General features: G+C 40.9%; 1 protein-coding gene across 1 annotated transcript in view; it reads left to right on the top strand.

Annotated features, from left to right (window-relative positions):
- KNTC1 (kinetochore associated 1) overlaps nucleotides 1–12853 on the top strand; it is a 114726-nt gene that overhangs the window by 43740 nt on the left and 58133 nt on the right. Inside the window, exons 31-35 of the mRNA XM_044658762.1 lie at nucleotides 3473–3545; nucleotides 6784–6851; nucleotides 9743–10023; nucleotides 10986–11158; nucleotides 12441–12538. Of these exons, the coding sequence (XP_044514697.1) occupies nucleotides 3473–3545; nucleotides 6784–6851; nucleotides 9743–10023; nucleotides 10986–11158; nucleotides 12441–12538 (693 nt within the window). The remainder of the gene's footprint in view (nucleotides 1–3472; nucleotides 3546–6783; nucleotides 6852–9742; nucleotides 10024–10985; nucleotides 11159–12440; nucleotides 12539–12853) is intronic.

Genomic DNA, 12853 nt, shown 5'->3' with positions numbered 1-12853 from the left:
ACTCCTCTGTTTGACACTAACTGCCCTTTAGACCAGGGCCATGCCCACCTTTCCAGGTTTATTAATGGTGTTACTCCTCTTTACGCCCTGGATACTCCAACCAACCTGGCTTTCTTCCTATTGCTGTATGCACAGGCTATTCGCCAGGCTTTCAATGCACTTGCTCTTCACCTTTCAGCTCAGGAACCATCTCCCACCCCTCCATAGAGCCCTTCCTGATAGCCCCAACTGCTAGAGTCATCCTCTTCCCCCAACTGAACTCGTTATCAGGATTACATACAAGAGATTCTGTGGGTAAATATCCCATAAATGTGAAGTTTGTAGATGTCACCTATTCTTACTAATAAGAGACCAGCACTCTATAAACTGTAGTATCGTGTTGTGGCAGTGTACAAGTGATAGAGGACAGGGAAAGATCCGGTTTACCTCCCCCTTTTCAGGGAAACGAATCTCTGAACCATCCAGTCGGTGACTTTATTACCTTGGAAAAACCCCAAAGATGGAAATTTGACAACTGCTAATATAAGCCACTTCAGTGTCTAACTCCATTGATGGAAATGAAGTGTTGTCTTATGTATTACCCAAGTCACTTTTTTTAACCCTTACCTTCTGTCTTAGAATCAGAACTAAGTATCTGATCCAAGGCAGAAGAGCAGTAAGGGCTAGGCAGTGGAGGTTCATGACTTGCTCCAGGTCACACAGCTAGGAAGCCTCTGCGCCCAGATTTAAACCCAGGAATTCCCATTCCTAGGCCTGACTGTCCACTGAACCACCTAGCTGACCTTCTATGTAGAAACAATTTTTTTTTAAACCCTTAACTTCTGTGTATTAGCTCCTTGGTGGAAGAGTGGTAAGGGTGGGCAATGGGGGTCAAGTGACTTGCCCAGGGTCACACAGCTGGGAAGTGGCTGAGGCCGGGTTTGAACCTAGGACCTCCTGTCTCTAGGCCTGGCTCTCAATCCACTGAGCCACCCAGCTGCCCCTAGAAACAATTTTTGACAGTTGTTTTCTGACATTTTGTGATTCAGATTCTCTCTTTCCCTCCCCTCACCCCTCCCTGAGGTAGTAAATAGTCTGATATAGGTTATATCAGTGCTTTCATGTGGCGCGAATTTCCATATTCCCCATGTTGTGACTGAAGATGCATATCACATATACAGCAAAAAACTCACGAGGGAAATAAAGTGAATGATGGCATTCTGCAGTATTTCTGAGCATTCCTGAGGTGAGACTTTGGTGTCTGACCTCCTTTCAGAGTGCGTTATTCTTAGGCCAAGCAGATCTTTTTTGTCTTCTGAGGGTGTGTTCTTTTCTGAAGTGTTATCCCTAAATTCAGTTCGGTAAGCATTTTTCTCTTCCTTCAAGGATCCATTAATCTGTTGGCCTCTATACTCCCTCCGCTGATAGAGATTCTAACCCTCCAGTACCTTTGTAGACAGTGGGAGGCTGGTGTAAAGCAGCGCACACCTTTGTGGGTGATGCTCTTCTCTGTGTGTAGCTGGGGCTGCCTTTCAGAGACAAAGGCCATCACAACCCTGTGCTCATTGGGAAGCCTTCCCTGTGGTTGTCATAGGCTTTGAGACTTTAGTATATCACTTCTATGTTGCAGTGAGAGTAGAACTTTATTAAAAGCATTTCGTGCCAGGGCAGCTAGATCGCACAGTGAATAGAGTACGGGAGTCAGGAGGTCCTGGGTTCAAATCTGGCCTCAGACACTTCCTAGCTGTGTGACCCTGGGCAAGTCACTTAACCCCCATGGCTTAGCCCTTGCCCTTCTATCTTAGAGGTCTTACTAAGACAGAAAATAAGGATTAAAAAAAAAAGGCATTACATGTCATTGTCAGTTACTGCCACCAGCATCAGCTCTGGAAGGCTGTGGCTCAGAGGCCTACTTTGCCCCACTGCACTCCCGGCTCCACCTGCCAAGAAATTGTTTCAAAAAAACTATTAGAACATGGTGGATTCCTATGAACTTGTAGGTGTGTGTAGTCATCATTCCTCACCTGAGAATATAGAAAAAGTGTATCTTAATTAATATTTATATTGTACTCATAAGAATCCAAAAAATAAATAAGCAAAGGAGGGATCCAAACTAGCAGCTGAGGCTTATGAGGTTTATCAGATGCTTACCACAAAGACAAGGGCAACAAGGTGGTGCAGTGAATAAGACTGAAGTCAAGAAGACTCATCTTCCTGAGTTCAAATCCATCTCAGACAGTTCCTAGTTGTGTGACTCTAGGCAAGTTTCTTATCCCTGTTGGCCTCAGTTTCTTCATCTGTATAATGAGTGGGAGAAGGAAATGGTAAACCACTTCAGTATTTTGGCCAAAGAAACCCCCAAAAGGGGTCATGAAAAGTCAGGCATGACTGAAATGACAGAACAGTAACAAACCATAAAGATGGAAAAGAAGGTTTAAAGGTTTTGCAGGCCGAAGTCATTTTGGTAATTCTTTTGAATATGGATCTCAATTCTGGAGCTCACAGGGAACTTTTTGGTGGAAGGGATCCATTTTCATTTAACTTAACAGAGAAGAACTTGTACAAATAGGATCAGAAGTATGAGACCCTTTTCTCTGTTGTGAGTAGATTTGGGAAGTGGTCCATGCAATACAAAACTGACTCCATTTAATTCATTGGTTAGCCAAAGAGGCCATATCTCATTCTCTTGTGTCTCATGTGGTAGGAGTGGGGTGAGCAACTTCCAATCCATATCAACCTATCCTGACAAAATAATGACAGAAAACTTACTATAAAGAGAGCTATGAGGAAAGGTTCAGAAAGAAGAGTGGAAGAAGGTGTCTAGATGAAGTCCTTCATAGCAAAAAAGGAAGTAGCAGCTAGTGCCTTTGGGTAATAAGTAATAATTCTCTGCAGGCATTTATGACATGTTAAGTTATAGCAAATATCATTGGGGAATTAATAGGAAGATTTGAAAATTGCAAAAGAATTTTTTCAACATAACTGTACCTAACCTAAGGTATTTATAAATGGCTTTTTTTAAAAAAATAAAAACCCTTACCTTCCATCTTGGAATCAAAACTCTGTATTGGTTCCAAGGCAGAAGAGGGGTAAGGGCTGGGCAATGGGAGTGAAGTGACTTGCCCAGGCTCACACAGGTAGGAAGTGTCAGAGATCAGATTTGAACCTAGGACCTCCTGTCTCTAGACCTGGCTCTCAATCCACTGAGCCACCCAGCTGCCTCCATAAATGGCTCATTGAATCTCTTATTTATCACAGTTTTTTCCTTAGTTACAGCTCTCTAAGACAGAAGAGCAAGGGCTAGGTAAATGAGGTTAAATGACTTGCCCAGGATCACACTGCTAGTTGCCAGATTTTTGAGTTTATTCTTGGGACTACATAAATAAGAAACAATTTTTTTTGTCTTTAAAAATATATATTTCTCTGTACATTTTGCTTTTCTTAAAATTAATCCAAGATGGGGAAAAAATTCACTGGGTCCCTTTCATTTCAGGAGAAGCTAGAGAGGATATCAATAGCAAGGACAACTGTAAACATTATAAAAGTACTACGTGACATTCAGAAAGGTAAGTGTTTCACTGTGATTCTTTTTTCTTGGTGTAGCATGGTGACTTAACTCTTTATTGGAAGCTGGGGCTCTGTATCACGTGTGCCTTCTGCTTACCTCTCAGCTTCCTACTTACCTGGCATCCAGATAGGTACAAATTTCATCTGGCTGTTCCCTCTCTATACTCTCATCCCTAATCATCAGGACTGCCTTTCATTTGCTAGCCCCTCCCCAATGGGGCCCCATTCTCCCTTGTTTCCCTGTGCACCTTGGCCTTACTCTTCCACTGTTACCATATTCCTCTTTGTCCTTGAACTTAAGCTCCTAGCATTGTTGAATGTGAAACATTTCACATCTCTATCTAGACCCTTTTAATTATGACTCTTTCTCCTCTTACTCCCTACTGAATCTTAGCATCTTTGGAAGAGCTGGCCTCTCCTCCCTCTATCTGCCACTTCTGGACCCTTGCCTTGGCCACCATTGTTCCATAACCTTTTTGTTAAGGTTTCTGGCATCTTTAGTGTCCTGTAATTCTTAGGGCTATCCTTTACCACCTGTCAGGATTTTCTCCTATATTTCCTGACTTCCATCTTCCTCTCCCATTTTCTTAATGTGTCCTCAGTTCTAAATTAAACTCTCCTCCAGGTGCCATGAACTTCTCCATCCTATCATGTTCCTTCTTGACCAAGGTGCTCTGTGTCCCATCCTTCACAGCCAAACGTCTACAAAGAGTAGTCTACATTTGATTCCACTACTTCACCTTTCACTCCTTCCCATGAAGCATAAGCATCTCAAGAGCAGGTTCTGGGCTTTCTTGTCTTTGTGTCTCCCATACCTAAAAGCACTCTGCCTTTGCCACCTGTGTGTTTAATAAATGTTTATTATATTGAAGTTGGTTCTATAATTTGAGCCTTTAAAGGACCTTCTTCATGCTGGCTAGGGTTTCTTCATCAGCCACAGTCCTCAACTTTGCTTGTTTATAGAATCATGAAGGAACTATCCTAGTCAGCCTTCTCATTTACAGAGAAGAAAGCAAGTCCCAGATCAGAACAGTTATTTTCCCAGGAACCAGCTCTTTTTCCTCTGAGCTGGCCCTACTTCTCCATGTAACAGCTTTCCCTCTCTGCTTTTCTGATGAACATAAAAGGAATAGAAATAATCTACAGTCAGCTCTTTTGATAATGCTTATATTAGTAGTCCTTAAATCAGGAGCACCTGGATTCAAATTCTGCTTCTGGCAGCTACTAGCTATGTGGTGGAGCCTGGGCAAATTATTTGATGTCCCAGTCCTGGCAGTATATCTCTTGTAAAAGCCCCCTTCTCTCTGATATTGCTACCTTATTGGTATAGGCCTGATGGGAAAACTATGGCCTGGATCTGGCCCGTGGGGAATAGTTTGCCCATCACTGGTATAGGCCATTATCATCCAATATCTATATTACTGCAATAGTTGCTGGTGGTTGGGTCTTCCTGCCTTAGAGCTCTCTCCCCACTCCAGGCCATCCTCAACTTAGCGATCAAATTGATCTCTAAAATGCAGATTGGACCATACCACCTTCCCCACCCCCATTCAGTAATCTTCAGACACTTCCTGTTACTTCTAGGCCCTGACAGAAAGTGTTCTCTTTTGCTTCTAATGCCCTTCATTATTGGCTCCTTCCTTCTTTCTAGTCTTATTCTTTCTATAGATTTCCGTAGATTCAATAGGCTAGAGACATTGGCCTCTTTGTTGTTTCATACACAAGATACTCCCTGTCATTTTCCCTAGGATTTTCTCTTTCCTCATTTTTTTGAATTTCCCTGGCTTCTTTTGGGTCTCAGCTAACGTCTCACTTTGTGCAAAAAAAAAAAAAAAAAAGCCTTTCCTGATTCCCCTTACTGCTAATTCTTTCCCTCTGTTTATTTTCTCAAATTTATCCTTTATGGGTTTCTTTTGTCCATAGTTGTTTGCATCTTTTCTCCCCTTCTAGACTGGGAGCTAGGCCTCTTTTTGTCTTTCTTGGTATCCTTGGGCACCTAGAAGGTGCTTCATGAAGACTTCTTGACAACTCAGACAGCTTCTTAGATGGTTTGTTCTGTGTTAATGAGCAAGAATTCCCAGGTTCTTCTTGTATACTTCATATTGTGATAAGTATTATCCAACGGGTCCATTTATTAGGTGCTGCATCCAGTCACCAGTTCAGTGCCAGAGACAGTTATCTACTGGTTTTATTTACACTCAGAGCTCAGACTCATGTGTATGGAAAACAAAGAGCCCAGAATGCCAGCTTCAGCCATCTTATATAGAACGTGAATATGCAAGCAGGCTGGGTACAATGGAATTTTACAGAAAGCTGGAGAAGATGAGGGTATCTATGTCACAGAGAGGGGTAAAGGGATTCTGTATCAGAAAGATCAGGGAACTCAATGGTTACAACTGAAGCTCAAAGTTTATGTATTGAACTTGGTTTTGCAGATGTTAGCAATGTGTATGACCTATTTGCTTTAAGCAAACAGTGTCAGAAAGCAGAAGAACGAGTCTAGAGTTTTTCTTAGCAGAGTCGCAGCAAGAAGGTTGAAACAAAGATTCTCTTGTCATAATATAAAAGAAGGTAAACTTTTGATCCCAGACTATCTCTCCTTGGCATCTAGCTTACACCAGACCTGCCTGCCTTCTTCCTCATTTGAGTATGGTACAGAGATGCAAACTCATTTTATTGTTAACCTAAGCAAGAGCATTAGGAAAATATTGCTCTGAAAGCAAATGCTGCAATTCATTTCAAAATTTAATATGAATGAATTTGGGATTTTCTGCCCCCTTCTAATCCCTTCACTTTCTTCTGACTCTAATCATACTGGATAATTGAGTGGTTTGTATTCTACTCCATCCACTTAGCCCCAGTGTCTACGAAAATATATTAGAGACAAGGGACAGATAGGTAGCATGCTGAATAGAACACCAGGCCTTGGAGTCAAGAGGATGTGGGTTCAAATGTGACCTCACTTTAACCCTGATTGCCTAGTCCTTGCCACTCTTTTGTCTTAGAAGTGATACTAAGAAAGAAGGCAGGGGTTTAGAAAGAAAGGAAGGAAGGAAAAAAGAAAGAAAAAAGAAAATCTATTAAATGTGATAGAAAGGAGAGACAAAGTTAATTACATTTTTTAAGTTATGTTATATTACATTCCATCCTTTCTGATCTCTTTAGAATCTGTCTTATGTGCTAATTTTAAGGCTCTTGTAATAATTTGTTATGGCTATTTAAAAATTTTAATTACAGAAAATCCTCTGAAGATGGATGAATGTGAAGAAAACTTAAAACTATTTAAAACCATTAGGAGCTTACAGGTGAGGAATCTGAATTGCCAAAGATGCTACTCTTGGAGCTAGGTGTCAGATCTTCCTATAAGAAGTCCTAATGAATCCTCCTGTATATCTTCCCTCCTCCCAATAGAGTGTGAGCTCCTTGAGAACAGGGACTAATTCTTTTCAGTTTCTCTCCCCTTTGACTGGCCCATGGAATAAGTACTTGGTAAATGTTTTTTTTTTTCACTGATTCATTTAGCTCCTTTACTCTGAAGCAACCACTCCTATTATATGCCATTTGATAATATCTTCAAGGACTTTGGTTTACTTGATTTCTAGCCAATATTATCTTTACTTTGAAATTTAATTAAAAAGAATGGGTTGACCTTGAATAAAATCAATGTCCTAAAATTTGGCTTTGTAGGCTTTGACTTAAATTAACGTGGATTTGTTTTGTTAGCAGGAAAGCTCAGGGCCTTGGCTAAGGAGGCATTTTGTAGTGTACTTGGGAAACAGATTAGTTGGCTTTCACAAGTTTTTTGTTTTCAGATTCAGGCATCAAAGTCCTGGACAGGTATTGTTATGTTCCTTCTTGAGAGGTGGGGTTGGGGGGCGGCTCAGTAAGAGAAGAAACAGAGGAAAAAGAGGGAAAAACCAATCCACAGAGATTAATTTTTGAAACCAAGGGTTTGTAAAAAAAGACAACTGTCCCATAGTTTTTAGTTAATTCTGGCATATTTTTCCAATAACTACAGTTAACAAACTAGGGCTTTAACCTTACCTTTCAGAAACATTTATGTAGAAAACATTTTCTTCTTTAACACCCAGCAAAAATTATATTTATAAATATAAAATATTGTTTAAGAACTTTAGATGGGAAAATCACTTTGATCATGTTAAAAAATAATCAAAACTACACAAAATATACATAGTATACTGATGCTGATAATCATGGGGAGTAGCTAGGCAGATTGCTTAGCTCTTGTTACTCTTCTGTCTTAGTAATGATTCTAAGACAGGAGGTAAGGGCTTAAAAAAAGGCTAAATACCAGGTGCTACATTTGTGTGAACAAGTTGTTTATATTTGACACTTCCTCAAGAGTCTTTGATGTCTTGGGTGCAGGAATTTGTCGCACAGTGACAGATCCTATCATCAGCTTGTAGGCTTTGATGTTGTCTGAGGTCTGATGAACTTAAGAGACTTGGCCATGGTTCCCACAACTGATGAGTTTCTGTGATGGAATTTAAGGCCAGCTCTTCCTGATTCCAAGGGGAGTCCTCACTCATTCCCCTTGGCTACCTTTCTTCACCAAGAAGCAGCTCTCGGGATCACTAAGGTTACTCTGCTTGTTTTTATCTTTACATGCAAGAGGATTGATTGGTGAGCCTTTAAATGTAAGCTTTGGAGAGAGACAGAATCAATCTTATTGGCATAAAACTAGTTTAACTATAGATTCCCTTTCTAAATATGTTAAAAAAAAAAGATTTTGAATTTCTTGTTCTTTGTCAGAATGACCTCTTTGTTTAGTGATCTTATAAGTGTTCTGCTAGTCCGCAGCAGACTGTCCTGTACTGTAGGGGAAAACCCCCTAATGATTCCTTATTTCCCAATTCTGAATTTTTAAAAATTTTTCTCTTCTGTCTTAGTATCAGTTCCAAGGCAGAAGATTGGTAAAGGCTAGGCAATCATGACTGAGTGACTTGCCCAGGGTCACTTAACTAGAAAGTATCTGAGGTCAGATTTGTACTCGGGTCTTCATGATGCCAGGCCTTTATCACTATGCTACTCCTAAATATGAATTTCAACAGGGAAATTTCTCTACTTGAGGCATAATAATTGCTTACTGATATTAGCATCATTTATATAACTTATGTAAATTATCTTGTTTTATTTAAAAAACCTGAATAAGAGAATCTACCAATAAGCATTTTGTGCCATAGTGAGAGTGCCTGGCTTAGAGTCAGGAAAACTTCCTGGGTTCAAATCCTGCTTTAAACACATGCTACCTGTGTGAGTGGGCAAGTCACTCAATCCTGTTGGCCTCAAGTTTCGTCATCTGAAGAATTAGGTGGAGAAGTAAATGGCAAACCACTCCATTAAGTTTGACATAAAAACCCCAAATGAGGTCATGTGGGGTCAGACACAACTGAAAATACCTAAACAACAATTACAAGAATGGACTCTGTCCCAGGCCCTGCATATTGCCACTTTCCTACTTAATAAATTCCACCCTGTTGCCTCTGGAATAAAATCTAAAAATCTGTTGATTTATTTTCATACCCTTACCTTCTGTCTCATAATTGATACTAAGTTTTGGTTCAGAGGCAGAAGGGTACCTGTCTGCCTGTAGGGTGCAGTGCAAACACCACCTTCTTAGGGAGACTTTCTGACCCCTCCACGGTCAGGGCCCCCTCAGACTGCCTGCTCTTTACCTCCTTTTTATTGTCTTTTACATGTTCTCAGTATATTGATCAGTGTTTTGCTGGAACATAAATCTTTGTGAGCAGGGGCCATTTGTTCTTTGCTCTTGTCTCCGAAGGATTTAGCTCAGGGTCTGGCACATAGTAGGAGCTTTGTACATGCTTGATGCCTGATGGATTGGGGCCACAAAAGACACAGATGAAACAGGCCTACTTAGATGGAGCCGGCATCCTAATGAGAAGTGGGATTCACATTAGAAGGTTCATGAAAACCAAATGAGTAGGGGCAGCTAAGGCGGCTCAGTGAATAGAGGTCTAGGCCTCAAGTTGAGAGGACCTGGGTTTAAATCTGGCCTTAGACACATCCTATCTGTGTGACCCTGGGTGAGTCACTTAACTCTCGCTGCCTAGCCCTTACTTTGACAGAAAGTAAGGGTTAAAAAAAACCACTGAGTGTATAAAGGGTGTGTTGCTAATTCTTGGGGATCTTGTCTTGTTTTATTTTATTGCAGGAGGATTTTGAGCTCTTCCTTCCACTTGATGACTACAGGAATCATTCACTGGTAGATGGACTTCACAAAGAACCCATTAACTCTCAGGAAGTTTCCCAGCCCTGGCAAAAATCTAGGAGGACCCCAGAGGAGACTCCTAGTGATTCAAAGAATGCATCTCTTCAAACGAGTTTGTACAGGCAGACTCTGTGTTTGTTGGTGTCAGAGCAAGACCTGGAGGCTGAAGTAGTGCTGAAGGCCTTAAATTCAGGGAGAGTTGACGAAGCCCTCCGGCTGTGCAGGTGATGGGATATTCCTGTCCCCGCTCTAGGCACTCTTTGGAAAATGGCATTTTTTTCCTCCATCACATCTATAATTTGCATGAGTCCTGTTGCATAAAAACATTTTAGTGAATTATAGTAGATTGTTGTCATGATGGCCTATTGCACACATTTAAGTCAGTATCTTAGACTGGTCCTTGTAGCTTGAGGCAGGTAGAGGCTTAGTGGATAGAGCATCAGACTCAATCAGTCAGGAAGACCAAAGTTCATATCTGCCCTCTGACACTTAATAGCTGTGTGACCCTGGGCAAGTCACTTAAGTCACTTGTGTTGGCCTAGGAAACATCAAGGTGAATCAGTGGATGGAGTGCTGGGCCAGGACTCAAATGAGGAAACACAGGCTCAGAAGGTCATCTGGTCAGGAAGTGTCAAGGCAGGAATGGATTTAGGTCTTTCTGATGTCCAGTCCTGGGTTCTGTCTTCTCTACCCAGCATCTACCTAATCTTCAGAGCTCAGAAACCACACATGTAATGTATGCGCAACAGAAGAAGACCCTTCCTTGGCCTTGCCTCCCTCTGCAGTTTGTCACTTCATTTTCTTCCTAAACAAAGTATGAAAAGGCAACAATGCTCTTTAGAATATATCCAAGTAACAAAAACTTTGGCCAGCATTTTTTTAAACCATAACGGTTTCTATCTCAGAACTAATACTCGATATTGGTTCCTAGGCAGGAGGTTAAAGGCTAAGGGCTAGGGATTAAGTAGCTCACCCAGGTTTGCACAGCTAGGAAGTGTCTTGAGAGCAAATTTAAACCCAGGACCTCCTGTCTCCAAGGCCTAGTGCTCTATCCATGGAACTAGCAGCCCCATTTGGCCCACATTTAATCATTCATCTTGATGGTGGTCCATTATTTCAAGCAAAGACCCTGACCGAGCTCCTCTGACCAGGGTGCTAATGGTGGACCTTACTTTTTTCCCCAAAGGGATTTGTTTCAATGTCACTGCAATCCCAACACAGGAAGAGTGCTGGTATTGGCATGTCAGAAGCTTTGTCAGATGCTGGGGACCGATACTCCAATGATTGTGCCTGATGGGTTGAACCTTCCTCTGGAGATCTATCAGCTGGCCTGCCAGGCAGCCACCGTCTGTAGCCCAGGTGATGTTGTAGCACCGTAACATTGTGTGGTTGGTATGGAGTTTTCCCTCTCATTGCTGTCTTAAAAGAGATTAAACTTGAAGTATGTGTGGGTCCTATTTTACAGTGTGGGACTTGATTCTAATGGAGATCCTTTCCTTTTTTTTTTTTTTTTTTTTTAAATTTTAAACCCTTAACTTCTATGTATTGACTTATAGGTGGAAGATTGGTAAGGGTAGGCAATGGGGGTCAAGTGACTTGCCCAGGGTCACACAGCCCAGGGAAGTACCTCATGAGATCCTTTCCTTTTGACTATAGAAGATGTGAGGTTCTGCTCTTCCTGAGGTACCTCCCTCTCCAGAGCTGCCATTTTGAGAAAAAATCTTAGCTGTGATTCATCTCATACCTCAGCTCATTCTGTACTTCTCCTTATTTTTGCCTGCTTCCTTTGCCCAGGAACCTCTCTCCTACCTTTCCAGCTCCCATTTATGGAGTGTCTTCTCCCATTGGAATAGAATGTCAATGCTGAGAGTAAAGACTTTTTGTTCAGATCCTTTGTGCTTAGTACCATATCTGGCACATAGGAATAATTTTTGTAAATTCTCACTTCCTCTGTCTCTCTGTCTATCTATAATAGCTCTTTATGTGTCTATCTTTGTTCAGCTTTGTAAGAGTAAGACAATTTTTGCCTCAGTTCCTGATTTTCTTTTTTAATTTTTTAACCTCCTATCCAGTTTATTTGTAAAAAAATGTTTGATGTCTTTTGTTTTTACTTCATCTTTATTTCTAAATATATTTTCAACTTCTCAGGGGGCCATTTCTCATAACATTAAAAAAGAAAGAAAGAAATGGGAGGGGGAAAGTTTCAAAAAACAATTGGATCTGACAGTATATGCAGTGTTCCACATTCATTGTCCTCCACTTTCAGAGAAAGGAAGGAGAGAGGCAATGTATCATTTCCTTCCTTCTTTTCTTTCTTTCTTTCTCCTTTACCTTTTGTCTTAGAATCAATACTGTGTGTTGTTCCAGGGCAGAAGATGGTAAGGCCTAAGCAATGGGGGTTAGGTGATTTGACCAGGGTCACGCAGTTAGGAAGTGTCTGAGGCTAGATTTGAACCCAGAAACTGTCTCCAACATGTCACTTTGAAACAAGAATGTGAGAAAAATGTGGGGCTGTTTTTCAAAAGAAGGCAACATTTATGCTTTTCACCTTAAAATTTTTTAATGGAAATGGCCGAGTAAACTTTTTAGGTAAGAAGAAAATTTTAAATATAGACATAATAAATCTTTTAAATTCTCCCAGATTTTTTACTAGATGCTCTGGAAATGTGTAAATATACTTTAACTGCTATGGAGATTTACAGACAGTGCCAGATGGAAGATTGTGGAACTCTAACAAAGGTATTGTCTATTTTATTTTCTTCTTGTTTAAGATACTTCTAAATATTCCTATTAACCTAATTTGTTCCATTTTTAAGTGACCTGCAAGGTTGTTCATGCAAATTCCATTTGCCTGGGAAAGATGATTGGCTTAGAGGCAGAAAGGGAGGAAGACAGATCCCAGATTGAGGAGAAGCTAGGGGAACAGCAGGTCTAAGTAGGTTCCTGCGAGAGAATAGGCTGCCTTCCCTACTTCCTTTTTTCCCCATTCTGCTTCTTTTGCCTCTAGAAAAGATCTGGGTTTTTTCAATCATCAGAGTGGTTCTGATTAGACCA

Source organism: Gracilinanus agilis, chromosome 1 (assembly GCF_016433145.1).
Source record: "Gracilinanus agilis isolate LMUSP501 chromosome 1, AgileGrace, whole genome shotgun sequence".
Taxonomy (NCBI): Eukaryota; Metazoa; Chordata; class Mammalia; order Didelphimorphia; family Didelphidae; genus Gracilinanus; species Gracilinanus agilis.
This window is presented reverse-complemented; position numbering and strand designations above follow the sequence as displayed.